Source organism: Vidua chalybeata, chromosome 4, assembly GCF_026979565.1.
Source record: "Vidua chalybeata isolate OUT-0048 chromosome 4, bVidCha1 merged haplotype, whole genome shotgun sequence".
Classification (NCBI taxonomy): Eukaryota; Metazoa; Chordata; class Aves; order Passeriformes; family Viduidae; genus Vidua; species Vidua chalybeata.
Window position 1 is genome coordinate 50776964 of NC_071533.1, and position 27625 is coordinate 50804588.

The window sequence follows — 27625 nt, forward strand, 5'->3', positions numbered from 1 at the left end:
AATGGCAGCAAACCATCCCCATGCTTTGGGGATGTTCTGTTTTCATCTGTGCTACAGCATGTCTGGATTTTTGATTCATCTCTCACCTTGCAATTCTGTGTATATCACTTTAAATATGCTAACTAGATCTATTTTAGTCTAGAAGCTTTCTCACATGCACTGAAATGCATGTATAATCAGAGATGTAGTAGGAGAGCAGGCAGATGATTTTATTTATACAGTACTATGTGGTGAAAGCTCTGACAGTGGGAACATGTGAACACGCCTTAAATCCATTTTTGTATATTCCCTGCTGAGGCTGGAGAGGAACCCAGTGAGCTTTCACAAAAAGAGCAGGCGCTGCAAATGGAGAGTGTACCATGGCTGGGAACACGAGGGGCTTTGCTGAGTCAGGATGGGAGTTTCACCCACCCTGGCAAGCAGGGGCAGCATGGGTCTGGCATGACAGCAGAGGCAGGGAGAAGAGCTTGGTAGGGGCAGATTTTAACAATCACTTGGGGAAATGTGTGATTTTAAGAGCATGTTATACTGGACTGGAAACATTCCATCACACTCTTCTGCTTATTGGCCTCTGTTTTCAATTGAATTGAGCACTGTATAGCTTGTCCTTGGTAGTGAAAGACCCCTTTTCACAGAAGGGTGATGGTTCAAACTGCTCCTTCTGGAGAAACACATGATAAAAGGCCTCATCCTGCCTTGGGAAGGATCGTGATGACTATTCCTGCAGCCTTTGACCTGCCTGTTGAAATTGAGATTATGAATTGGACCCACACTGAGAGCATCAGCTCACATCATAAAAGTCAGGAGACTACCTCCAAAACATAAGGAATGATGTTCTGTAACCAGGCTGGGACGGTAAACCACAGGAAAAAAATGTAGCTCACTGGTCTCCCTGCAGCCATGTGGTGCTCTAGGAAGAGTAATGTCCATAACAGGCTACAAGAACCTGAAGTAGGTTATATTTGTAGCATAAATACTTTATAATGTTTATTAGTAACAAACTCTTGTTCATGAAACCTATCCAGAGGCCTTAGTCCACATCTGGATGACTACAAGATCGATTTTATGATTATATTGAAAAATGCATAAAAAAGTATGATGAAGAAATAAAAAATAGATCAGAAATAAAAAAAATAGAAGAAATAAAAATAGATTTAAGAAGTCTGTCCTTTTGCAGTCTTAATATTTATATTAAAAGAGGTATTTTTAAATCTTTAATCAACAAAATGAAATAATGCAGATTGTTGTTAACAGCTTTATGGAAGTGCCCCAGAGGACTCATTTTATGATGTATTATACAGACAAAGAGCAAACTCTCAGGGTTTTAAGCTGAAACAGTCCCCTCTGCATACAAACACCATTCCAGCAATCAATATTTGCTTTAAATTCTCATTGCAAAATGGCCAATAATTTTGTTTCTGCAGGTAAAGGGCTTGAGTGTGCATCATGGAAAAATCAGGGCTGGGGAGCCACTGGAACCTGAATGCCTTCTGAATGCAAACTTTTCCAGGCTACATGTTAACCCACATTTTGATGTTATCTGATAATAATGTGAAAAAAAGTCAAATGGCCACAGGCTGTTTGAAATGAAGTCACGGGCCATGCATTCCCCAGCTGTGGTGCAAAGGAAATGACTGATAAAAATATTTTTTCTAGCTGACCTCTGGCTTACCTTTGTCTGCCGAAGAATTTCCGGCTAATTCCCTGTTAAAGCTTTCTTGCAGCTACAGCCTATTCCTAGAATCTTTTGTGTCAGAAAATACAGACTCCACCTGAGCTTGTTTATAGATGCACTTTATCTAAAAGATGAATGGAATCTCTATTCTAGAGATGCAAATAGTGCTTATTAACAAAAAGTAAATTGCACTATTCCTGTGTAGGGGTAGAACAGCACTTGGTATTTGGCTCGTTACTGGAGAAAATACTTTGTCTCAATACCACTGGATACACATACTGGGGGACAGATTTGTGAAGGGCTGTGGAGCAGTCACTCTTACAGTAGAAAGTATCAGCAGCCTGCAGCCATTCAGAACCCTGTGTCTGCTGTATAGGCTCAATGTGAGGGGTTTGACCCCTGAGAAATTGATTCAGAAAGCTGGCAAGCTGAATGAGATAGGTTAGGCACAAGGTGTGATTCTGTGGGGTGTCCTGTCCAAGGCTAGGAGATGGAGTTGATGATCACTGGGGGTCCCTTCCAACTCAGAATATTCTGTGGTTCTGTGATTACATCACAGAATATAATGTAATTACAAATCAGCCAGTCTCCTGGCAGACAGAGGATGTATTTTACCCTTCCAAGATAATGAAAGAACTAACTTTCCAATATTACACCGGTTATAGACAGGGAGTTCAGGGCCAAAATGCACAAGTCATGCACCATGTTTGAAAGAAGGTGGAAGCTGCCTCCTTTGGGACAGGATCCTGGGAACTGTGGTGCCTCTTCCCATAGCTTCACAGGTCTGAATCAGAGTGGGGTTTCAGGTACCTTTTTTGGTGCTTTTTACTGCGTTGGTGACAAAAGACTTGATATCTGTTGATTTGCATACTATCAGTATGCAATCTAGTCATAAACTCATCTAAGAATGGTAAAATCTAATGGCAAATCTCATTGTATTTTGAATGCTTGATTTAGTTAGCTGCAATGGGAGAAATATTGGAATTTTTCCTTATCAATATTGTCCTTAAAAATTATTTATGTACAGGCCAAAGAAAGGTGTGAAGGCCACATGTCCCTCTGCCAGAGTGGAATTTCCATGAAATTAAGAGACACACACAAGTCTGCTTCCACAGTTTATTAGTACAAACAATGCATACACAAGACTGTATATTTGTTTGAAGACTGCAATAGATTTCTAGTTTAACAACTCTGTAACAAAATTTAACTAAATTTGACATTTATGAAAATATAAATCTCTGATTGGGTAGGTTCTCCCAACAATACAAAGTTTACATAAAAACATTCAATATGATCTATTAGTTGCAAACCAGTTAGGAAAAATCATTCAAGTCACTTAATATACTATATTGGCTTGTACATTGAACATTCACACACTACATTAAGTTCTAGCTTAGCATTCATTTCTTGGAAATTTGTGATATGGAATTCTGATTTTAAAAATAAGATTATTCTGTTTAAATAATTTGAAAATACTTCCATGGGTGTGCCATCTATAAGATATGTAAGTAGGGGAAAATTTTCTTATGCTTTCAGATGTTGTCCAGTATATTTTTTACTTAGGAAAATGTAGATTTTTTTTACAGCATTTGTCATTATTTCACAATTTCTGCCTTGAAACTGGTAAAACTGTACAAAAGGCTCAGAACAGTTTCTAAAGCAGAAAGTGAAGGTTGTATGCATGTGAGAGTAAGAAAAACCCATTACAAATTGGACTAAGAAGGGACCTGTTGACAACCTTTACATTTAGTGGAATATTTCAGCAGGTACACAGTCTCAGAGTGTTTGGTTATTTGATCTGTATTTATCATGGGAAAGAAGAGAAACAATACTAAGGCAAATATTATAAGGACTAATACATGGCATGTCTGAAAACTACCAGGATTACTTTGGAGACATAGGAGATACTTTAGACTTTCTTACAACAAAATGGACAGCAACCTTTTAACATAAAGAAATTAATGTCTTTAAGTGTTCATCAGTAACGCCCCTTCTCTTTGAAAAATTTTCATTACGACCTGTACTAATACACACTATGAAGACGAAACATTTCCCCAAACCAAAAATAAAACCCCAATCCCTATACTTCCTTTAGAACTCAGGACTTTTATAATTTTTATCACAATACAGAAACCTGATATCCCTGCATGCAAATTAAAAAAAAAAAAGCTTTCATTCTGTTCATTGAGGTGAACAAATACTTGTTGCCTCACATGCTGACATGTTAGCAGCTGACTGGCACCTACTCTTTTCAGCCCAAAGATCAAACCCAATTAAAAAGAAAAATAAAAGTAGATATTTTTTAAATGATGATGGAATGTATCAAGTGTTCCAGGTTGGCAGGTGACATCTTGTCATTGCACCATCAAGCAGAAAACCACATTTTTGCAAGTGGGTATAAAGTTGACTGTTAGCTATTGACCCATCTAGGTGACTTGGAATATGAAACTGTGGTCTGACTTCTCACCAATCACTTAGAGCTTTAGCTCTAGTTAAAACAGTCTGTCAACCACAAATACGATCACCTAACTTCTGTAATAGCATAACAATTTTGATAGTATTGCTAGAAATTTTTAATCAAGGCCCTGGTGAAATTCTGGACTAAACCTTGTATTCCGAAATTAAAAAAAACCCTGCAGCCCATTTGCTTTATGTTTGCTTGTATGTTTACAGAAATGTAAGACAGGAAGAAACAGCTGATCTGCCCTCTGCTGTTTATATCTGTCTTCCAAGAAACGCACTGATTTTTACATGAATTCAGAAGAAATACCTAAGCAAGTGTACTATTCAGATAAGCTCGCCCAGATGGTTACTCAGTTGTCAGATGCAAAACTATGTCTGCAATCTATGGCTGAGCACACTTTCTCATAGCAGTAGCTGTGTCTTTTGGTTGGTGTTGCTTCACTCACCTCAGCCTCTGTAACTGTAATGGGGCTATCCCTTGCAAATACTTCTGTTGATTCCCTCCAAATGCAGTCTGCAGTCACTTTGAAACTATAATTGTGACACTTTGGCCTAATCACTTGTGTTGCGTTGTTGAAAATCTGACGGCTGTTTGAAGTAGCAATTTTGATTTTCAGCGCAGCATCAACTCGATCCACTACAGTGTAAGTACCTATACTTCCATCATCAAATCCAATAATAATGTTTAAATGTCTCTGTGAGAGTGCAAGAAAAGTGGGAGTTTTATAAAGAGAACAGGCACCGATGTTTTTGCCATCTGCTAGCCTCATTACAATTAAACTAGAGACTGCACCATTGTCATCATCTTCTTCCCCACGGCAACAAATGTACACCAGGTAGCGGCCATCACGAGACAGCCTCTGCCGCCAGATGACACCTGGAGCGTGAACCACACGAAGTTTTCCGCTGTGTAAATCAAGCACATTGATATTCTCATCACCACGGGTTATAATTCCTAGCTTCCCATTTGGAGATATTTCAAAGTCTTCCAATTTTTTTAAGAAATTGGTAGGCAATTGTACACGTCTGCAAATGACTTCCTCTGTTAGGCTCCAGATGTTCACACTTTCAGTAGATGTTATAAATACTATAATATCTGGGCAGTCTGGTATCAACTTAATATCCACAATGCTTGCACCATCATCACAGCAAAACTTCTTTGTTATACTGCCTGTCCAGAGACTCACTGCCAACACTTTGTTCTTTGCCATTCCAACTACAAATGTATTTGCAGTTGTTATAAATGCATTCTGTAAGGCAACTAGAATATTGCAAACCCTATGTCCTGTAGCCAGTCGCCAAACTCTGGATGCGTTTTGCTCACAGAGAGAGACTACAAACTGATCATTATGAGTAATCATTAGCTCTGAGATTTTTTGTCCATTAATGCGAAAGATATTTTCACCGCTAACTGTGTGCCATACATACTGGCTGCATTTATCATCTGATGTAACCATTATCTCTCCAGAAGAGGTCAGCACACAGTTTTCAACAATACCTTCATGCTTGAACACAGCTTCAATAAATCCAGTGCTGAAGTTCCACTTATGGACGGAATCTGATCCATCCAACGTGTATATTAATTCACCTCTGGCTGGCAACACCAGTCTTTGGATGGGTTTGCCAGATTTGTCAATATTGGACATAGCAGTTATGATGTCTATATCCCAGATAGAAAGGACACCACTGGTGGATAAGGATAGCAGCATGTTATGATGATTTGATTTAATTAGCCTGACTATAGTTCCTGAGATTTCCTGTAAGCTTGCCATACACTGTCCAGTATCTCTTCTCCAAACAAAAATGGCTGAGGTATTTTCCATTGAAGCAATTATACAGTTGCCATTTTTGGACAACACGGCAGATATAAAGCGCTCATTGTGTTTAGCTCTAAACTTTTCAGCCACCTTCCACACACGAGTGTCAAGAAGTTCAATGCTGAGAGCCTTACAAATTAAAATTGCACTTTGGTCTTCAGAAAGCTCTATGCTGACAACTTCGCTGTCTTCTCTTCTGCAATCAAAGTCATCTGTAAGCTGGGGTTTTGCAATTTCCTCTGTATTCCAAACAGAGAGGCTACCCTCACTGTCCACCATCACCATTTCTTGGGCTGTGTCCAAAATGAGAAGGAATTTCACAAATCCACTTGAAAATTCAGAGGTCACAGTGGTCAGCTTCTCTCCACTGCCCAAGTGGAAAATGGTTGTGGTGTTCAAATACTGCCCGCAGAATGCATAAACTCCATCTGGAGAACACTGCACACAGGTCACTTCATACCAGCAGTGGAAGTGATAGAGAGGCCAACCGTAAAGCAGATCTATTACAGTAACATCTTTACTGGCCTCCAGCCAAGCAAGCGCATGGTTGACCGATAATGTAAATCCATTTATAAAACTGGAGTCCCCTGCAATTCCACAGTGCTTTGACCCCTTAATTTCCACCTCAGAAAGAAGACAGGAATTTATGTTATCATATATCAAAAGAGTGTTGTTTGTTGTAGCTACTACAAGATACTTTTCATCACTAGTAAGCTTCATCCCTAAGATAACAGACGGAGCTATTGTAATTTGCCTTAGTAACTGGCGGGTTTCTACATCCCAAGTGCTAATGGAGCCGTTTTCCAAAGCAGCAATAATTGTGCTGGGATTAAATGTAGGCAAAATCTCAGTGACATGCATGCAGCTGGATGACAGCGGCAGGCGCTCGGGGCTGTAAGTCACATCCATGGAGGAATGCAAAGGGACAATAGAGCAGTACTTGGGTCCATCCTTGTCACATTCTAGAAGGAGATGTCTGAGTTTGGGCAATGAACTTACTACTGGGAGAAGTCTCTGCTGCAATTCAGCGGAGAGTGAGCCTGGGTATTTTACTACTTTGAACTTTATACTGCGGAGGGTACTGGCCAGAAATTTCAGCTCCTTTTCTTGAGAGTAAGTGTAAGCTAGTTCTATGTCAGAAAGTGCTTTATCAAACTGCCCTATTCTAATCATGGTGTACAGCCAGCTGAAGTTCATGATGACTCCGTACAGAAGATCATCAGTTCTTCCACATCTTGTTAAGTGATGAATAAGCTCTGTCATTTTTCTGTGATTAATAAAAAAGATATCAGGTTCCAAGGGGTTACACTGAAAGACCCATGGCTGATCTGGAGCCTGCCTGTCAAAAGCCGCCTGATCCACGCAGTGCTTTTCATCCTCGTTCAGGCCTCTACTGTCACGGTCAGGACAACCACTCAGATATTGGTCATTGCTGTAAAAAGGTTTTCTTCGTCCACCTGACCAAACACCAAGGAAATACTCTGCCATGACTGTATGCATTTCACGCAAGTCTTCTTCATTGTGCAGGTACAATTTCTGGGCAATTAGTTGCAAGTGCCTGTTTGCCCAAAGAAGCAGCGTTACATTTTTCACCTGTCGCTCTATTAAATACCCCTGTAAGCCCTCCTTAAGTCTTGCAATGTATATATATGGAATTCTCAATGGGTTACTTTCTCTGACGCTCTCATTCAGTTCATACATAACACTGTTGTCAAGGGCTAAAATATCCTCCAGTTCCATTTCACTCAGGCCAGATTTGGACATAGTGATGTAGCCAAGTGCTCTTGACAATAGTCTTGACCCACACTTGTTTTCCAGTGACCAAAACAACTGCTCGATGCTTTCATGGACAGTAACACAGAGGGAGGACTCATCCACATCCTTGTGAGATCTCCAGTACCTGACCTCTCTGAAGGTTAAGTTCACAAACATAGGCAGTGTGCACTTGGAGAATGCCTCATTGACATAGATTTGTTGCCCTGATGTTACTTTCCTTTTAACTCGCAGCAGCTGATGTTTCAGTACTTGACTACACATCTTTCTGTCCCTTGCAGTCAACTCAATATAGTTGCTTTCTTCATGAATAAGGCACCTCAGTTTTTGCAGGATCCCATGTTTGTTTGGCAGTGTTGACAAAATTATCCGTACTGAACGTGGAAGGTGAATGGGAAGCCACCAGAGCTTTCTACCATCGTCACTATCTGTTAGCTGTTCTAAAGCATCAAATATAATCACCAGTGGCCTGTGAAATGAAGACTCATTCAAGAGATTTATGAACAAGTCCCGAAGGTCATGAATCTTTTTTGGGTAACTTTGTACGAGGCAGCGATAGTTGACTGCTAGTTGTTCACAAATGCTTTGAAGTATATTCTTCAGATCTGTACTTGTTTCAGTAGATCCCAAAAATCTTATAACTACCACGGGGTCAGAATCTGGTCCCATCTCTTCTTGCAACCAGGAATAGGCCTAGAATATAGAGCATAATTTAGTTTATATCTCAATGAAGCACAGTAACAGAGATAATTAATAGTGATAGTCTATCTATGAATAAACATTTAAAAATATCACTGGTTGAATAGAAATACTTTCACTGGCAGAGTTCAAAGCGGGTGCACTGAATGAAATGCAAATTGTGTATCATCTTTGTTTAGCACAAAAATGCTTACATCAAAGAGGACATGACTAGAATGTACTCCATAAATCCCAGGGTACTCCTCACAAAATCTGAGTCTCACCTCTGAAAGTGTGTAGATAGACTCTCTTATAAATAAATAGACTTCCGTAGACACTACACAATGTCATCCTTGGTCAGCCACACCAGCCTACCACCTAAACCTGTTTAGCATTGATTCTGACTGAGTATAAAGACATGTCTCTAGAGGACACGGATCAGAGTCCTCTGGCCCATAGAACTACACTTTGCCCTGGTGTACCTGTGACTTTTACTCTAAAACACTGCCACAAAAAGGAAAAAGTATCTACCTCTTGAAATTTTCTTGGTTAGAGCACTCCAAGCCAGTGAGGAATGTAGCTTCTTTTAATCTTCCCAGTCTGTGCAGGCTAACACACTCGGTTCTACATCTCTTCACCTCACTTTATGTTAATTTACAGTATTTTAAAAGAAAAGCAGAACCAGAGTCTCTAGGCTGTCTTACGTACTCAGATATGAAATGAGATCTTGAGTTGCAACTCCCAATTTCATACATGCAGCTAATGTGACTCCACAGGAAGTAGATACAGGGATTTTGAACAGTATTGTTCCCTTCTTCATTTCCTTCTGGCTGATATGGCTGTTTCCCACCTCACTATGCTAAATTCTCTGACCATCCTGCTTGGATCTCAAAGTTGTAACTGTCATCTGCAGAATTAGGTCTGGTGATGCCAGCTTGGTCTTTTTCTGCATCTTGTCCTGCCTTGCACAAAGTGTTTCATTCATTTCCCTGTAGTACTCAGCTCAATGACTTAAACAGCATACACCAGACAAATAAGTATGGGTATTTTTGCAGCTTATTACATATATATTTGTAGCCAGTGTATTAGAATAATTCTGAAATAGTTTCTTATGAGAACATGAGATGGCATGACTTGGAAAGACATACTTGCATTTATCTTTAAAACCAAAATAAGATGTTTAGATGGTTGTGGATTCATAGGGCCTCAGAGGAACAAGAAGGAAAGAGATAATTCTAAAATATACATTGTTAATTCAAAATATATTGATTACTATTAGATTTCTAAGAGCTTTCATAAACTATATTTGTTTTGGCTAAGCACATGATACAGATATGCTATTATTGAAAGGTAATATTTTTCTACACATGTGTACAATAATATGCTGAATATACACGTTATTTTTATTTTATATATCGAGGGCTGATAGATGTGTTGAGAAAAGAAAGAATTAAACTAAGTTGGCCTTTACACACAGTAATGCTCGCAACATGACCTTATGATGTAAGGTAGGTACTCACCTTCTTTGCTGCTTCAGCTAACAGAAGAGTCTTCCCTGTGCATGGTCCTCCATATATGATAAGAGGGTTAATGTGTCCTATTTTTCTAGGTAAAACATATTTGTGAACGATGTTTAATGCCTCACATCTATATTCATAAAAAGTGGAGTACGTTTTACATAGCGACGAGTGTTGAAGAACTTCATCATACAGCATGTCTGTCTCTGTGTCAAAGTTCTGCTGCACTGTAGCTTGGATTATATCAATCATGTCTTCATAGAACTGTTTACCAAGTCCTTCAATGTAATGGCTCTCCACTTCTTGGGAGTAACCCAGTTTCATGTCACAGTGGGTGACGGATGTGTACACTCTCAGATTGGATGATGCGACAATGGTAGGAATGAATTCATCCCTGAGCTTGATCAGTTTCTCATGGGCTTCAGGATCTCGTAGAAACTTCCCAGCTCTATGTACCACGTCCATGTATTTTCCCATCTCTGGAATTTTAACGAAACGCTCAATGTTGGCAATTTTCCGGATGTAGCAAACACACTTCTTTAGGAAAGCTGGTGTTTGTTTACCCAAGGCAAAATCAAGTTCATCTTCAATAGCTGGGGATGAAAAGAGAACACAGAGTCTCTGTCAACTTTTCTTTATAAACAGTTCAAGAACATGCCCTACCCCCAACAGGCAGACTCGATTGCATTTGTTCTCTCTAAAAACCCAAAGAAAACCAAACAGAGAATTTGTTGGATGCTTTTGTATGCGTTTTAGTCTCAAGCAAGCACAACAAACCTTTTTGTCCCCTTTAATTATATAAGAAATGCCAACAGAAATATACTTTCATAATTGTGGAAAGGTTGACAGGAAAGACAATACATAGAAATTGTTAGTGTGAACTTTACCAGAGGAAAGATATCTCTTTGCTTGGCTGTGTTTCATTTTTCCTTTCTCATACAGCAATTTCACAGCAGTCTTAAAAATCTTCTTAATCTCTTCTGATATATCTTGCCATTTGTTCTCATTCATCGAATTTGAAGAAGATTCCATCTTTTTAAAATATCCATAGTTAAAAAGTAGGTGTAATACATACATATACAACTTCAGAAAGCAGAAGTCTAATATTCAAGGCCAAAAATAACATGGTAACAGAGAAACACATACACTAACAAAAATAAATAAAAGTTAAACATTTAATATTGCAGATGATCATATTGTATTCCACTTCAGAATTTTAAGAGTTAGATCCTTGGAGTATTTTCTAAATCCCTAGTGTAGGCAGTTAATGCAATATTTTTCAAGAATAAGGCCAATAATACCTTTATAGAAAGAGGGGTTTGAGAACCAATCCTGAATAATGATAATAAAGCAGCAGCAATACTGTTAAAATTATGGCTCCTTTAATGAGACGTAATAATGATAATAATTTAAACTTGGATCTCAAAACTGAAAATGAGCTTCCTGGCACCTGTAATTAAGTGCCTTCTATTAGCTACCATATTTTAAAAATACAGGATTATATGTGACATTACGTTCATTCATTCATTGCTACAGTAACTCTAATCTTAACTGTCGTCAGAGAGGAACTCTAATATAAATTCACTAATCCTTTCAGATGGTATCTTTCAAATGCCATGCTGGTGCTTCTTCTAAAGCAGCTAGGTTTTATTTACTGCTGGTGAAATATTTCAGGGGTCTCCAGTTTTCTTGGAGTGTGGAATCTCCATGATAAATTCCCTAGCAACTCTTTCTTGACAGAGCTGAGTATCTTTTATTACTTTCTATAAGTTGATGAGACATAACTCTGTGCTAAAATATGTCCTTAGGTATATACTGGATGTGTAGAAAGGTAGAACTGAACCCTGAGAAACAGATACAGTTTTTATCATTATCAATTAAAGACAAATGCCTGCTTTAAAAATGATAATTGACAATGTTGAAAAATGTTATAATACAGTTAATAAGTTAAAAGTATCATATCTGACTCAGGACAGTGCTAAGCACTTGTTTGACTGTTAGAATTTTCTTCTATGGGGATAGAAGGGAAAACGTGTATTTCCTTTGCAAGTCCTGTTCATTGAAATCTAGTAAATGCACAGTAAAAAGCAGAAGAGCCTGAGTTCTCCATGTTACAACATCAGAGAAAAGAAATCTGTACAACTGTCCCACTAGCCATAACAGTTCACAGATACCTCAAGTTCACTTGCTCTAGCTATCAGAGAGCACATCAATGCAGGAGTCGTGTTCCTTGGTGTTTTGCAGCTGCTCCTTCTCCATGCACAGGAAAGGAGCACCACAGCAGCAGCTGTTCAGGTGTGGACAGGGCTGTAGAACCTAATTCAAAGACAACAGCAAGTGCCTGGCCTTGGGGACTGCCTGCCACTGTAATGGATAGAGAAAAATTTTGTGAGCAGGTGACTGTGACTTACCGTATTCTGGCAGTTCTTCAGCATTTCTGATTTTGGTCTGAGGTAATATGCTGGTGGCACTGCGTTCTCATCCCTGCAGTACCACTCTTCTAAAATCCTTGTCTCTAGCTTGGCCTCTACAGCAGCATCCAGGATCATTTCAAATTCTGCTGACTCAACTTCCCCCGGTATTCGGATGTTCCCATACTTCTCTCCCAATAGGCCCTATGTAGTTACAGAAAAGTAGGGATTAAATTTTTCTTTTTTATTATGCAAAAAGCATCCTTGGGATCTGAATTTCCTAAAAGGAAGTCTGGTAGTAGTGTAATGACATTGAAATTACTGGGAAGGGAAACAGATACTGTGTGACAGGAATTACTGTTAAGGGTACCATGCTGAGCTGTAGTTTACTATGATGACTTAGAAAATTTCAAGTAGATGTACTGTCTCTCATAGTAGTAACTAATAGTAAAAATACAAAGGCATTCAAAAGAAATAATTAAAAAATACCCTATATACTTAGCACAGTGTTGACTCATGTATTATCGAGTTCCATTAGTCACAGGTTGAGATTATCCTCACATGCAAAAGCAAATTGACATTGTGACTTATACCAGCAAGGATCAGTGTTGCAGAACCACAAGCTACTTTGCTGTCTTCTATTCTTGTTGTCTTTGCCCCAGTAGCTGTCCACTGAATGAACAGTGGGGGAAGGAAGAAGAAACTATTGAGTAGAAATTGATCAAACCAAATTTTAGTACCTCTGCATAAACTGGGGCACAGGAGACATTTCCCTTAAAAAAAAGAGGATTAAAATACTAGTTGTGGTGCTCTAAATGTACTCTTTTAAAAGGAATTTATTTCTGTAGTTTACTGTCCGTAAACATTTTGTAAAAATATGATTGTAATGTCCTACAACTTCATAAACAATAGTGTTATAGGAAATTACTGCAATCTTTTGACATTTTTTTTCAAATTTGTGATCATCAGATCAATTCTGCATTAAATACTTGGTCCACAGAAATCAGTGAGAATTCTTACTTAATTTAAAATGTGATTTTAAAAAATTCTTTCCTCATTTTAAATATACTCAGCAAAGATCTTCTGTTAATGAGGAGTACTTAATGTGGGGAAGAACCAATAGTATCAGAATCTTGATTTGAATCAGAAAGATGTCTTAGTAAAGTAATGCTAATGCAAATATAGTAGTGCCCTAAAAATGTAAACGAACATGTTTGTAAATAATATCTAAATATTCATTAATTTTAGACCACTCATCATAATGAGAAGCTATTTTAAACTCTTCCAGCAGAAGAACACCCTGAAAATCAATAACTGATGATGATGAAAGCCTGCTTCACTGATTCTAAAAGCAGGAAGCAGCAGAACACTTTGCTGAACCCAGCTATGCTGGCACACAGCACCCCAGTGGCTCACCATGCCAGATGCTGCAGCCCCAGAGCAGACAACAGAGCAGTGCACCAACACTTCCTAATCCTTCCAGGGAAAGCCAGTTAGCTCAGAGCACACCTGACACTGTGTAAACTAACCTGGCTGATTTTTGCCTGGAGCAGACTAGGGAGAACTCATGAACTACCATGACTGGCTCTGATGGCAAGCAGTTGGAACCCTCCAGAGAGGAGCACTGACAAAGAGCTGGTGGACAGGAACAAGTCAGTGTCTGCCCACTGCTCAGGAGAAGCGAAGGAATGTAGGAATTGTGATACAGGATCCAGTTTCTGACAAGTCACAGCATCCAAGTCCTTTAAGAAGCTTCTCCAGTAGAGAGGCTTTAGGGGAAAGTTGAGTTTGCCTGGCTGCCCATTCAGATGCCACCATAGCTCCATTCAGGGCACACATCAAGCAGTCACGAGAATGGAATGAAAGTGTTCAGCAACTAGAATTATATAATAATTAATTAAATAAAATGATCCAGTATCTTTATAAGCTAAATTTATTTTTGATTTGTGATCATTCCAGCTAGTAGCTTCCTTCAGAGAGGGCTATGTTGCTTCACATAATGAGATAGCTGGGGAAAATTTTGAAGCTTTTACTGTTCTAATCTATTCATAGAGCCCTGTAATTTTGGAATTCTGAAGCTGCAGAGGTTAAAGAAAATATAGTATTATTTTCCTTCTTCATTCAAATGAGGTTAATAACTTATATCATGCTGAATTGGAAAGCTTCTTCACATTCAGGTTGATGTAGAAATCTCATAAATTTCTCTCAGAGGAGCTTTTACCTTGTAAATTGTTAGAATTCATTAGGCTTCACTTTTTCTGAATGTAAGTCCAGTGGATTCAATAGACAGTTCCCTCAGCAAAGATCAATAATTGGGCCCTTCATTAACAATACTAAAATGTCAACATTATTATGTCCAATTTTAATGTATTGCATTTAATCAACTAAATTTGTTTTGGAATTATTCTGTGTATTTTTCTGCTTCTCTGGTACAGGTTATGCTGTTCTCCCTTCACTGCACTATAGTTGAATAATGACTGGTTTTACTTTAAAATGAAAAGACAAGACTTTTTTTATACCTCTCATCTGTCATTGCAAAAGACATTATGTAAATAATTTTGTATTAGGGATTATCCTCCTGACTACTTGAGCAAAACACAATACAAAAGAACTTTGACATGATCCAGCAAATCCTAAATACAGTGCTGAGCAGGTGTATCTTTTAGAGCAGGGTCATCCCAGGTAGTGCACTGCAGCTGTGTTCCTGTTAGAGCCCTTATAGAAGTTACCTGAGGTTCTGGTGCTAATACCTGACTCAATTTAATAATTTCAATAATATTTTGGTAGAAAATTTTATAAGCTAGAAAACTCTTAATGGAGTCACTCCTGTGCTTTCTGGTAACTTCAGACTAGCCTCAACCTACAGCCCAGTTTTACTGGCCCTTTAATGGAGGCATTGAAACAAAACTCTTTGTTTTACTGGAGAGTACAAAAGTGACTACCATTAGTTTTCTGAGGGACTGTGGTATCACAGCCCAGGCTGGGAGCCAGAAGCATGCTGAGTAAGTGAAGCTGTTTTCTACTGAGAAACGAATGCTCAAATGCTGGGTTACGCCACATAAACACACCAGGCTCCTGGGGAACAGTTCTTCACCCAAATGCATCTTCCTCTAGATACACTGCATATTTTCTATTAGCAGTGGCACTAGTAGATTAAAAAAAAGACTAAGGGGTATAAACAGACCATATGTATTTGCTGGAATTTTAATCCACTATTTGTTTCTAAGGCTGCATGACAGCCTTAGGATGGGTGCATTTGGGGCATGTGAAAACTACATCTTTCCATGTTAGAGGTGAGGCTTGGAAGTACCCTTCACTCTTTTTGTGTCATTCTGGTTATATTCCTATCTATCTGTATAAATGTAATCTATCAGGGTACCACAAAACCACTCAAACCTTAGAGGCCTCAATGAGAAGCTCTGAACTGCACTTCTCCTTCAGGAGCTTCAGTGTCTGAACTGCATCTGTGTCAGATGCTTGCAGCAGCCTCTGGAAATATCTGCCCCATCTCCATTTCCCTATACATTCAAGTAAATGCATATTTCTTCTTAGAAAAATAAAGAAAAATGAAGCAACAGGATTGAAAGTAAACATAATTTCTCACAATCTTCATGTTGTTTCATACTTAGTCTGTAAACAAGAATTACCACTACTTCAGATCCTTTTGAAATATATTATAGTACTCAACAGGAAGAACCCAAAACTTCAATTTGTGATAACAACATTGCAGCATTTTGATTATTATTATAGGGAATTATTTTTAAAGGGAACAGTAATGTTTATGCTGTGTTCACTATCAATAGACAGTTTTATATGCAGGCTTGTGAACCAAAACCTCCCACCTTCTGAGTCATTCTCCTCTAATAGTAAAACAACAAATTAAAAACTCATTAGATTGAAGGTGATTGAACTGTATAAGATGACTAGGCTGACAAACATATAAAACCCTCAGCAACCATTTGTGTCTAACAAAAGTTTACAGAATTAACACAGAGCAACCTCGGCAGTAGCCTTGTTAGCTTTCACAGAATCACAGAATGGGTTAGGTTGGGAGGGACCTCAAAGATGATCTACTTCCAAGTCCCCAGCCTTGGGCAGGGACACCTTCCAACAGACAAGGCTGCTCAGAGCCGCATCCACTGTCGTTCCCGTCAGGAATGCTTTGTTGAGCCTGAGGCTGAAATCTCTATTAAATGAAGGTTAAGAAACTACTGTCTGTACGATGGGAAGTATTTTTCATTCTAATATTCTTGGTGTGGAAAGATATTAAAATTACAGGCGCAGGCACAATAATGACCAAAAGGAGGACACAAAGAAGATTTAGATTTGATCTTGAGATATGAGGGATTCACATGGCATGTCGTATGATTTCAGACATCATCACTAAAATATTCGTGAATTCTGATGCCATACATTATCTTAAAGCAGAACAAGCTGAAATTTTATATATATTTAATTCCAGCTAAGATATTTGGTGGTAATTTTAATAAAAAACAGCTGTCAAATAACAGCAAATTAAGCCATTTGAGAAGTCAGATTTATAATGTTTTATGGAGTAGTTTCAGGTACTTGCCAACCCAAGAGCAGCATTTTTTTTTTTTTGCCATTTTGTCTACAGAGATCTGATCCAATGATCTTTTGCTGAATTACTTGGAATCAGTCCTATATCTTGATCTTTGTGAAGACATGCAACACTGAAGTGCATACATATGGCCTCTCTGTCTCTTCTCAGAGCAGTCCTGGATTGCCAGCTTCTTGAAGCATAAGCATTCAAGACATCATCTTTGAAGGAATCAAATCTAACCACAGCTAATTTTTTAACTTAATACACTTCCTTGTGTACAGGACTAAGCACTCCTTAAACAATTTGGTTTTGCAAGATCTATGAGAAATTAGAAGTATTACTGTCCCCAAGCGACACAGGGAATTAAGCCTGGGCTGGGACGGGCATGCAATGGTGAGTCGTAAGCACGCAGTGGAAGCTGTTTTTTCCTAATTCTCAGCTCTGTACTTCTTACAGAAACTGCTCACTAGTGAAGAAAGAAAGCCTTGACCCCTTGTGATGACATCCTGAGTGACTCACATTTCAGCTTGCTAAATTAATATAAGCTCAGACTAAGATCACTTATTCAAAGTAGAACAGCTCCATTAGGAGAATGAGTATCTCACATTATTGAAGAGATGCTCAATGCTTCACGCTGTGGGCTGAAAACTGGAGGGATTTAAGTGCTTTTAAAACACCGTGGGGTATTAAATTTATCTGTTGTCAGTGGTTGGGAAAGGCTGGTCTTACTGATATCCCAGAGGTGTTCTTCTACCATTCCCAGGAAAGCTGTGGATTGCAGTCTGGATCATGCCATGCCTCAGCAGGAGGCCTTGCACAGAAATCTGGTGTAGCCTGTGGGCAACCACCTGGAGAAAAGCACACTCATGGCCCTGTTTCAAAAACTCCCCTGAACTGGAAGAAGACGAGTCTGTGGTCACAGGTATAAGCCCCACTCATCAGGCCTCAGAGCGTGAATGATGGAGTCACAGTCACACATCAAAGGCCCTGCTACTGCAGCTCCTTTCTGTGCAAGCAATCTCATAGCATTGTATAAGCAACTAAATATTAACTGCAAGAGAAACATGAATGTTATCTTTCCATGGTTTGCATGGCTAACAAGGACTACAAAGTCCTCCAGATCCCTCTCTCCCTATGGTCACTTACTATTCATTGCCTTCTGTTTATCCTAGGGTTAGAGACCTAACTCCCTGCACCCTCAGCCTTTGCTTCTAGGCTTCCTCCCTTTTGTAGTAAAATCTTTCTTATGAAATAAAACCTTTTTTTCCTCTTTAAAGCCATACCTTTCAGTCAAATAGCCATTTTTTCTCCGACAAGTAAGTTTTTTTTTCCCTCTACTGCTTACTGGGATGTTCACACACGCATTAATTGATAAAATGTATGTTACTATGTAGTGGATCAGACTTCTTTAGACAAAAGAGACACACAAAGAAAAAAGTGAAATATTGACATTTATATTTAGCACCAGGCTTAAAAGACCTCAGAATTAATCCAAATATTTTTTCTAATAAGCATACTTACTGTAATCAGATTCCAATGCCCTTCAATTTTATTCAGTTGCTATATTTGTATGTATGGAGACAGAATCACTTCAGCATCACTACAAGAAATGCTCCATTGTTTTCAAATCTTACTTTTTACATGCATGCTGGCTACATGCTATGTCTTGTCTTTCATATTGAATCTGGAGGTGGTAAGACAGTGCATTTGCACGAGCAAACCTCCCTAGGAAGCCATTCAAGTTAAGGAAGGCACACAGAATTGTAACATGTCAGCATGTCACAGACAATGTCCTTGTCTGCAGAAATATGGGCTTAACTGATATAACCAAATATACAGTAAACCACATCTTGAAAATCTGAAACAATGGTCAGATTCCAGTTTTAAGGGCCATTTAACATCCCATCCTAAGAAATTTAGTACAACTACAGCTCTTTCAGGTTTCTTGCAAGTATATGATAACTCTGTTCTAACAGTATCCTGTAGAAATCACTTATGTGATATAAAATGTGCAGGTCCAGCCAGACATATTTTTGGGGCAAAAAAAAGAAAATTAACAGGATTAGCTGGGTCCCTGCCTGCCAGGCTTTGAAACCAAGAATTTTCTACCAAAAAACAAACAAAAAAAGAATGTAGTATTTTATTATTTTTTATAACTTAAGGGAATAATACCAAACTTATTTCAAATTCAAAGCAGAAATGCTAATGGCTAAACAACAGTGAATCATCAGATCTAAAGCCGGAAAAGTATGTTTACTTCAATTTATCTCAATGGAATATACATGTTAATTGCTTGTTAGAGCAAACTGCAAACTGTTGTACCAGAAACTGAAACCAAGGTGAAGAAAACTGTAATACTATGCTTAAACTATTACTACTTGGTAATACTATGCTTACCAAGTTTTAGGAAGCTGGAGTAATTGATGCCCAGGAGATGTCCTGAAAATAACTGCCTTACTCCTTTTTATTGTACTTCCAGCTGCAATGAAGTACAGTGTAAGGACCTCATGATAGAAACACAGGGAGAATGTCCTTCAAATAAATACATTTGATGGCTTTTCTTACCTATCAAAGGAGAAAAGTTATGTTGCACTGGTATTAAGTCTCCCAAACATACTACCACTAGAAATTACAAATATGAAAAAAAACACCAAAATATCATAATCTTTGCTTTCTGGGATGTACAGGTCAAAGTGTCTTTTAGAGAAGCATTTTTCTTCTTTGCCAAGAGTTGCAAGGCAGTGTAGCTTATCAGACAGAACATTAGAGCCACTGCAGATCTCTTAAATCCTCTTTCTACTTTTACTACATCTCAGTATGGAAACGTATAAGTTCCTGATACTTTTGCCACTGACTCAGACTGCCTATCCATAAGATGAGGCTAATGATTGCAAAATAAGCTTTTTATTTTGAGTATTTCTATTTTGATATGTGTAGGATGTGTATTTATGTATCAGCATTGATGGAACTGTTATTTTACACTGTTTGTCCTTTTTAATTTTTAAGGGAAAAATTTTACCATAGGCAGTATCAAACATTTTCATTTGCTTTTTCTCCATAGGTTGAAACTGTGAATAAATAGAATTAATTTTAGAACTTCAGCTGACTGTAGAAAACACAAGAAATACAATTTTTAATTGTAGTTGCAGAAGCAAATAGGAAACTGAAGGCATGATAAAGACATTTCTATACTGAGAATTGTTTTTCCACCTGCCCCAATATATATTTATGTTCCCTGGATTGAGAAATATTGCAGTGTGTTGTTTCACAGAACCATGCCCTAATTTCTGTCTTCACTTTTTCCCTGGAGGCACTTCAGGAGCACCCTGGGGGGACTATAGGAGTTTCAGAAACTCAAGACAGGTCTTGGTTTCAGTTTCATGAAAAACAAAAAGGACTCTTGAACTACTTGTGAGAAAACTGACTGCAATTGGGACTGGAAGGATGAGGTGCAAGTGCTGAAGTGTTTTGCTGTAAGTACAGTTCCTGACATAAAAGGTGTAGAAAAGAAGAAAATGATGGTGAAGTTTCTTGATGCTTGACCTGTCTTTCAGAGAATTAAAGAGAGTGGCAAAACCTGGCTGTAAATGAGCCAATTCCCTCAACTCTGAACTTCACCCACAGTGTGGTATTTTTAAATCTCAAGGCTTTTCCCTAGTGGTAGAGATGAAATAAGGATGAGTAATTTCTCAGGACATAGTGTGTAGGAGCTACCAGTCTATCATTCAGAGTGAACATGCTGCCTCAGAAGAAATGCATGACCTACTTCCTTGATATAGTTTGCTTCATCAGAACTCTCTCCTGGCTAAGAAACTACCAGTGGTCTTCCTCCACAATCTCCCTGTCTTCTACAGGATCATGCAACACCAAATTAGTTCTTGTGTTGCCTTTTCCTTCATTGCTTATTGCTGCTGGGTCTTTGATCAGCCTGAGCAAGATGCAGGTGAAAAAATCAGTCAGAAAGGTTACAATTAGGGAAGAGGTCAGCAAATAAAGATAGCATAGAGGAAGAACTGGAGATTTTGCCTAGCTCTGGCTAAAGATCTGAGGTGCTCACTCACTCTGATTCTCCTCCAAACAAATGTGTAATTCTCACTTTGCTCTACTTTTCAAATTGCATGGGAGATTTCTTGACAGGCGTGTATATTTTTCCTTTCAGATAAAGCTCAGGACCTTGCAGGTAATTCCTACTGCAGTCCAGATTTCTGTCAACTCTCTGACAGGTTCTGTAACACTTGACAAGAGTGGAACTGGGTAGAAAAACAAATCAAACGGGTTAGGTTTACTTAAAGACAGTAGCACATAGCCCAGACTGAAGTCAATAACCTTCTCTGTGGAAATCACTGCCCTTCTTACAGAGAATGGGGAACGCAACTTTGTTGGAAACAGTGAGGAGATCAATATTGTCTTTCAGAGAAAGGCATGGTGGTGTAACCTTCCCTACTCAATAAAATAATCACAACACTCATCCAAGCCAGAAAGAATTGTGATTTGAAACCCTGTCTTTCATCTCACAGGTGAAGAGTGGCTAACTGAGAAAAGCTTCTCCTACCACTGCTGTTTAATGTGCCTTCCTGAGTACCCAGGCTCACAGATATCATGGAGTCAGGAAGGAGGAAGATACTCTGAGCCCATCAGTGTGGTCAGCTGGGAGGACAGGACACTGGTTTCTGGACACCAAATCCTGGAGTCAAAAGCTGGCACTCCTCTGCATTCTTACGGCCCTCTTTGGTATACTTTGTATGCAAGAAGAGACTATATCTTTATTTTCTATGAAATATGCCCTTTCTTTTATTTATCAGAAAGGCAGCTTAGTTTCTGCATTCCCATTTTGGGATGGTATTTCTGTGTTAAACAGTGAGGCAAAGAGCTTAGATCAAGATAAAAATGAAGTAGTGCATTTCTATTGGGATATCTTCATGACTTAGATTCTAACACTAATTTTTGCATAGTAGGTTATTTGACTTCCAATTAATGGTAAGCATACAAACACTGAATGTTAAGTACTGCCTGCAGGTAACAGGTCAGATCATTAGCCAAAAGTTTAAAAATTCTGCAGCAGATGTCCATGGAAATGAAAAAAAACATAGCAAATATATATATATGCCACTTACCTGAATGAAAACACTGTCTTGCCTGTGCCATGCAACTGTATGACTGAGAGGCAGAGGATACAGTCTGCCAAAGCATGTGGCTAGGTGATGAACTGTGTTTCCAGCCATGAGTAGCACTGGTATGCTAAAGCGTTTTAAAACTGTTTCAAGCACTAAAGAAATTTCTATACTATGCAAAAGAGCTAACAAGAAAAGAATATGTAATTTACTCAGAATAATTGCAGTCTCCCTAGTTTTCTACGCAAATGTTCTATGCTTTGTCTTTTCAAGGTGGAATGAAATAAAAAGTTACTCCGTGAGGTTCTCCAGTTACAAAAGAAAGAAGCTTATTACATTGCATTTTAGTAGGACACAAGATCCGAAAAAGCACCTGGCACTGAAAGCAAATATTTTAAGAGAGTAGAGGCAACAACTTAAGGATGCATAACAGTATCATTATGAAGAACACTGATACTTCTTCTTATTTTACTTCGTAAATTAGCATCTTTCCTTGAAGAAAGAGGGATCCTGTGAAATTATACATGCTGATTATTAAAAAAAAAAAAAAAAAGAAAGAAAGAAAAAAAAAAAGACCCTGCTACTGCTAGCTGGATTTAACAATAATCAGACTGAAAAGTGAACTAGTTATTTTTTGGGGTTTCTTTCTGGGTCTATTATTGGAGAACCAAAGAATCACTGAACTGGATGTCTGTATTTGAGAAAAGGGAAGGTATACATACTAGGTGCTAGCAGCACTATTAATATCTCTCTTTGAACTTACCAGCTGCCTGCTAAATATTGTAAATTATGCAGTTTCTTTACACAGAAACAGCATTGCAAGGTTTAGAATCCCCTCCATCTCTCTCATTTCTGCAGAATAGCTGATGCTGGAGTTTTGATCTACAGATTCATTTGTAAGGCAGATCATTACATTTAACTGATTACAGTACTACTGCAGAAGATGGTTTGTTAAAGTTCTTGAGGGTCATGAGAAAATAAATTGCATAAATCTCATGCAGCCTATTTCTTCCTCTGCACACTACATAGAATGATGGAGATATGACTTCATGTTATTCTTGCTAATATGGTCATTCATATTAAATATAATACTTAACATTTCTGGAACGCAGCACTAGAAATTGTATTTATGTCAAGAAAAAGAAGTACAGTGGCTTAGCAGAAAATAAGTGCACTCTTCTGACTGAAAATGCAAGTTATTTTTAGACTACATAAAAACCCATGCAGTTTCAGTGTTACATGGAAAAGCTGTCTGATCAATCTTGTACCCGTTCCAATGGGCTAAGTATAAGAAACAGGTAAGTATTTAAGATTTAGAGAATCAGAGATGATTCACAGGAAAATACATTCCCATCCCTAAAGCAGATGAAAGAATTCACCTACAATAGCTTAATCATGTAATATCCCCTCATGCTTGATTGCACTTTCTGTGTATATGTGTTGTTCAGAGCCAAACTATAGGGAAAGGGATAGGCATCCTTTGCCTTTTAGTCTGGAGGCTGTGAAAGAAGACCAAAGTTTGCTGGGGGGAATGTTGCATATTTTGTCTTTAAAATTGATCGCTTTGTCTGTTTTGAAGGGTTTCAAAATATACAAAGCTCTGCTTTGATATTTACAGAAGAATCTTTCCTGTTGGGCAAGTCCATCTAAAACAGGATTTATATCTGCAGACATATACTTTACTCCAGAGCAATGCCAAGAAGTCCTGTGGAGCCATTCCTGATATGACCCCAAATCCACTTATATTAGATGGAGTTCTTTTTTAGATAGCTTTTAAATCAGATGCAGAATGAGAAGAAAAGTAATAATTTGGTATTTCTTTCTTGGAATCTACTTTACTGGAAGAGGTGGACTGTTTTGCCGTATCTGGCTCCACATATTTCTCTTCATCCTCTTAAAAACAAATATATAAGAATAAATAGAGCTGTGTCCTTGGGGAAAATTAAATATGAAATGCCCAAGCACTGATAACTTCTGCTGAATTCCCCAAAAGCACTGGGTAGTTAGCATTCCCCCTGAACTGGATGTTTTAGTATAGATACATTTGACTGACTTTTGCCTCCCGAATTTAAAGTGTGTGGTGATTTTCCCAGGAAAGCAAAAGCAAAATATAACTCAGGCATTCCAGACCCTGTGTGTATTTAGTTTTCACATTAGGAATAAACCTTAAAGTAACACCAGAACTGAAACTGGAGTTGAAGAGATCCAGCAGAGCAGGAGTAATATAATTTGGAATTTTCTCTGAGCTGGAATGCACTCAAAATTAATTATCAACCATTTGTACTAAGCAGAGAGACTGCAGCAATATACTTCATGGAACAATTAAAGCATGCATTATACTGAAGAACACAAAGACACAAACAGTAGAAACATTCCACTCCATAATTTACCATACTTCCTCTTCAATTTCAGTGTGATTAAAGGACACCAAATATTGTAAATTGCTAATATTCTTTTAAAATCCTACTTGAATTCCAAATTTATAATGCTAGGTTCTTTAGGTCTATGGAAGCTGAAAGAATGTTATGCTTCCCTAGGAACTGTTCAGGAAGGGATTCATGTGTTGCTCCTGAATTCAGGCCTGTCAGTCGCTTCCTCCTGCCCTTGCCCTGGACTGAAAGTGCAGACAAGAGCTTTTAGACATCCCCAGTAGGTCTGTGAAAAGAGGAGCTTCAGAAATACTCTGTGGGTACCTCAGCAGACCAGTGAATACACAAGGCATGATGCAAGAGCTCAGATTACATTTGTTTAGATGTGACAACTCTTGAGGACAAGGCGAGACCCAATTCAAAGTGTTTGGTGATTCTCGTATCTCTAAGTGGTCATCTGTTCTCCATCAGCAAACAAGGAAGAGAACTGGCTATGGGTACCATTAACAGGTTCACATTAAGAACAAGCTGCTGGTAATTTGAGAGGGCTAATGTAAATTCCAGTTGCTGTTCAGAATAGGTTGAGAATATTTTTAATATTCTTTGGCCCAGATGTTTTTAATGATAGGTGGAGATAAGGTTTGTACAATCCCAAGCATTAATCGAGCAAACCCTTACAGGTAACAGACTGACATTTAATTTCCATTTCTCTTTTTCACTTTACAAACTTTCAGGACATAGTCATGCAAGGACAGCAGTTCAGGCAGATGAAAAAACACCTATGTGATATAATTTGCAGGATGTGTGTAAATGTAAAGGTTCCAGTGATGCACTAAATCCATTTTTTCCTTGGTATTGTTGTGCAATGTAGAGTTTGAGCAGTTCACAATTTAATAAATATAATGCATTTCAATCTTCCCATGTGGATTCCAAAGACAAGATATGTGCATAAAACTTGTATGAAAAGTATTTTCCCCTCATAAAGGAGTCTTCATAAATGATGCTGTAGATCAAAAATAGCATGGTATGTATTTACCTACAGTAAAAGCTATGAGTATTTAAATGATTTAAATGATATTATAATAGGCACTGATTTTACACAGCATAAAAAACCCAAACAAGAACCACAACCTAACAAATAACCCCAGCCTAACCAATGTCCAAACAACTTCCCTCTCCCTTACCTGAATCAAGTATTAATAGAGGTCAGGCAGTAGTTAAGAGAAGAACTATACATTCCCAAAGTCAGTGTTCACAGGAAATTAGTTTTGCATTTTTTTCAGAACTGTCTCCTCATTGTGCTTATGAGTATGTGTTAATTTTGATTGTGTTGTTTCATATTTGAAGAAAACCTTGGGACTTCCAACTTATTCACTGCACTAATTTAAGGACTGAATTTCATTTTCTCGCCATTCAGTATTACAATGCAGGCAAAAATTGCCATAAAGAAACACTTTCTAAAATCAGTATATATCAAGTAGCTAATTCTAAATTGTTCCATTTAATCCCAGATTTGTGTCTCAATTCAGAAAGTGGTAATTGATAACTACAAAAAAACAAAACCCAAACCAACCAAAAAAGTTCCAAAAGCCACAAAAAAACTCACCAGCTGAAAAGAAGTGGCACATTTTATAGAACTTTCTCAAGAAATGGCAAGTTGCCCAAAGCCTGCAGTGCCAAAGTCAATTTTTCATTATGTTACTATAAATTAAAAATAATTATGCTTGTTGGAGTAGAATCATCTTCAATTTTTGTTGTAACTGAAATAAACCCCATCTCACTTTGGTACAGCAGCCTGAAAAAAAAATTCATCTGCATAAAGAGATTTCTGTGGTTTTGCCAGTCTAGTCACTGGGAGAGCTACTACTTTGGCCCATACTTGGAAAACCTGAAATAAATATTGAAGTCATTGGCTCACTTCAACCTCTTTGCTAACTGTTTTATTCTTTTAAAAATTCTGATTCAGCTTGCTTTCTTTAGTAACAATATCAGGCAGGCAGTTCTTAAAAGCTTCAAGACTCTGAGTTGCTAAAATATGCAGCAATCGTACGTGACAAGGTTTCCTTCACTATCAGAGAATTTACAAATCCTTGTCTAAGGACACTGGGTGTTGCTACATGAAAACCTCCATGCCTTTCTGTTCCAACTCCAAATTTTTCATCAAAGGGAAGAAAGTAGAAAAATAAACCCAGAAAACTAAATATAGTCACAGAAGATGAAAGCTACCCAAACTCTCTAGAGATCTGGGCCAGTGTGTACTTGTGAAAAACAGTGTCATGACAGCATCAAACCCAGCCAGACTCTGTACTCCAGACGCTGGGTTCTTATGGTAAAGCCTTTGTTCTCCAGGGCTCTGAAGCTAAATAAGGAAGTGAGGCAAACAGGTGAATGAATAAGAGCCAGAGAGGTGGTTGTAAGGGTGTGATAGAAGTACGGAATGACACATATTACAGGTTGTTCCTTGTCTCATCTTTGGCATGGAGAGAAATGATCTCCAGCCTTCACAGCAGGCAGTGCTCTGTATCCCTTCCATCCCACCGGATTCTGTAGTTTCAGTTCACAAAATCTTTAACATTCTTCACTTAAAAAAATATTCAAAGACTTGCAGTTTTTTCTCTTTCTTATTATGACAAGACCAAGAATTAAAGTTGACTTAGCTACAGAGTTTAGTTACAGAGGAAAACTTTGTACCTTTTGTAAAGTATTTTCTTGGCAAATATATTACAGAGAAGAAAATTTGGGATAGTGAAGGTCTGGACTGTTTTGCATTGAAGTCTAGCAAGTGACCATGGAGAGAACAATCAGTTGCACATCAGTATATCAGAGGTGACCATATCACTCTCTACAACTCCCTGACAGGTGGTAGTAGTCAGTTGGGGGTTGGTCTCTTTCTCCAGGCAGCAACTGACAGAACTAGATGACACAGTCTTAAGATGTACCAAGGGAAATATAGGTTGGATATCAGGAAAAAGTCTTTTACAGAAAGGGTGATAAAGTACTGGAATGGTCTGCCTGGGAGGTGGTGGAGTCACCATCCCTGAATGTGTTTAAACAAAGACTGGATGTGGCACTCAGTGCCATGGTTTAGTTGAAGTATTAGGGCATGGGTTGGAGTCGATGATCTTAAAGGTCTCTTCCAACCTAGTGATTCTGTGATATCACAGACTCAGAGCCTCCTCAGGTTGTCACTGACCTCCAGTCTTTTCACTCTCTAATACCTGGCATACTAAATTGTCCTGGGTTTATG

General features: G+C 38.3%; 1 protein-coding gene across 1 annotated transcript in view; it reads right to left on the reverse strand.

The window, feature by feature from the left end:
- Positions 1-2783: 2783 nt before the first annotated feature.
- NWD2 (NACHT and WD repeat domain containing 2) overlaps positions 2784-27625 on the reverse strand; it is a 51297-nt gene continuing 26455 nt past the window's right edge. The window contains exons 4-7 of the mRNA XM_053940984.1: positions 12335-12538; positions 10811-10955; positions 9927-10516; positions 2784-8421 (exon numbers count right to left, since the gene is read on the reverse strand). Of these exons, the coding sequence (XP_053796959.1) occupies positions 4489-8421; positions 9927-10516; positions 10811-10955; positions 12335-12538 (4872 nt within the window). The 3' untranslated portion in view covers positions 2784-4488. The remainder of the gene's footprint in view (positions 8422-9926; positions 10517-10810; positions 10956-12334; positions 12539-27625) is intronic.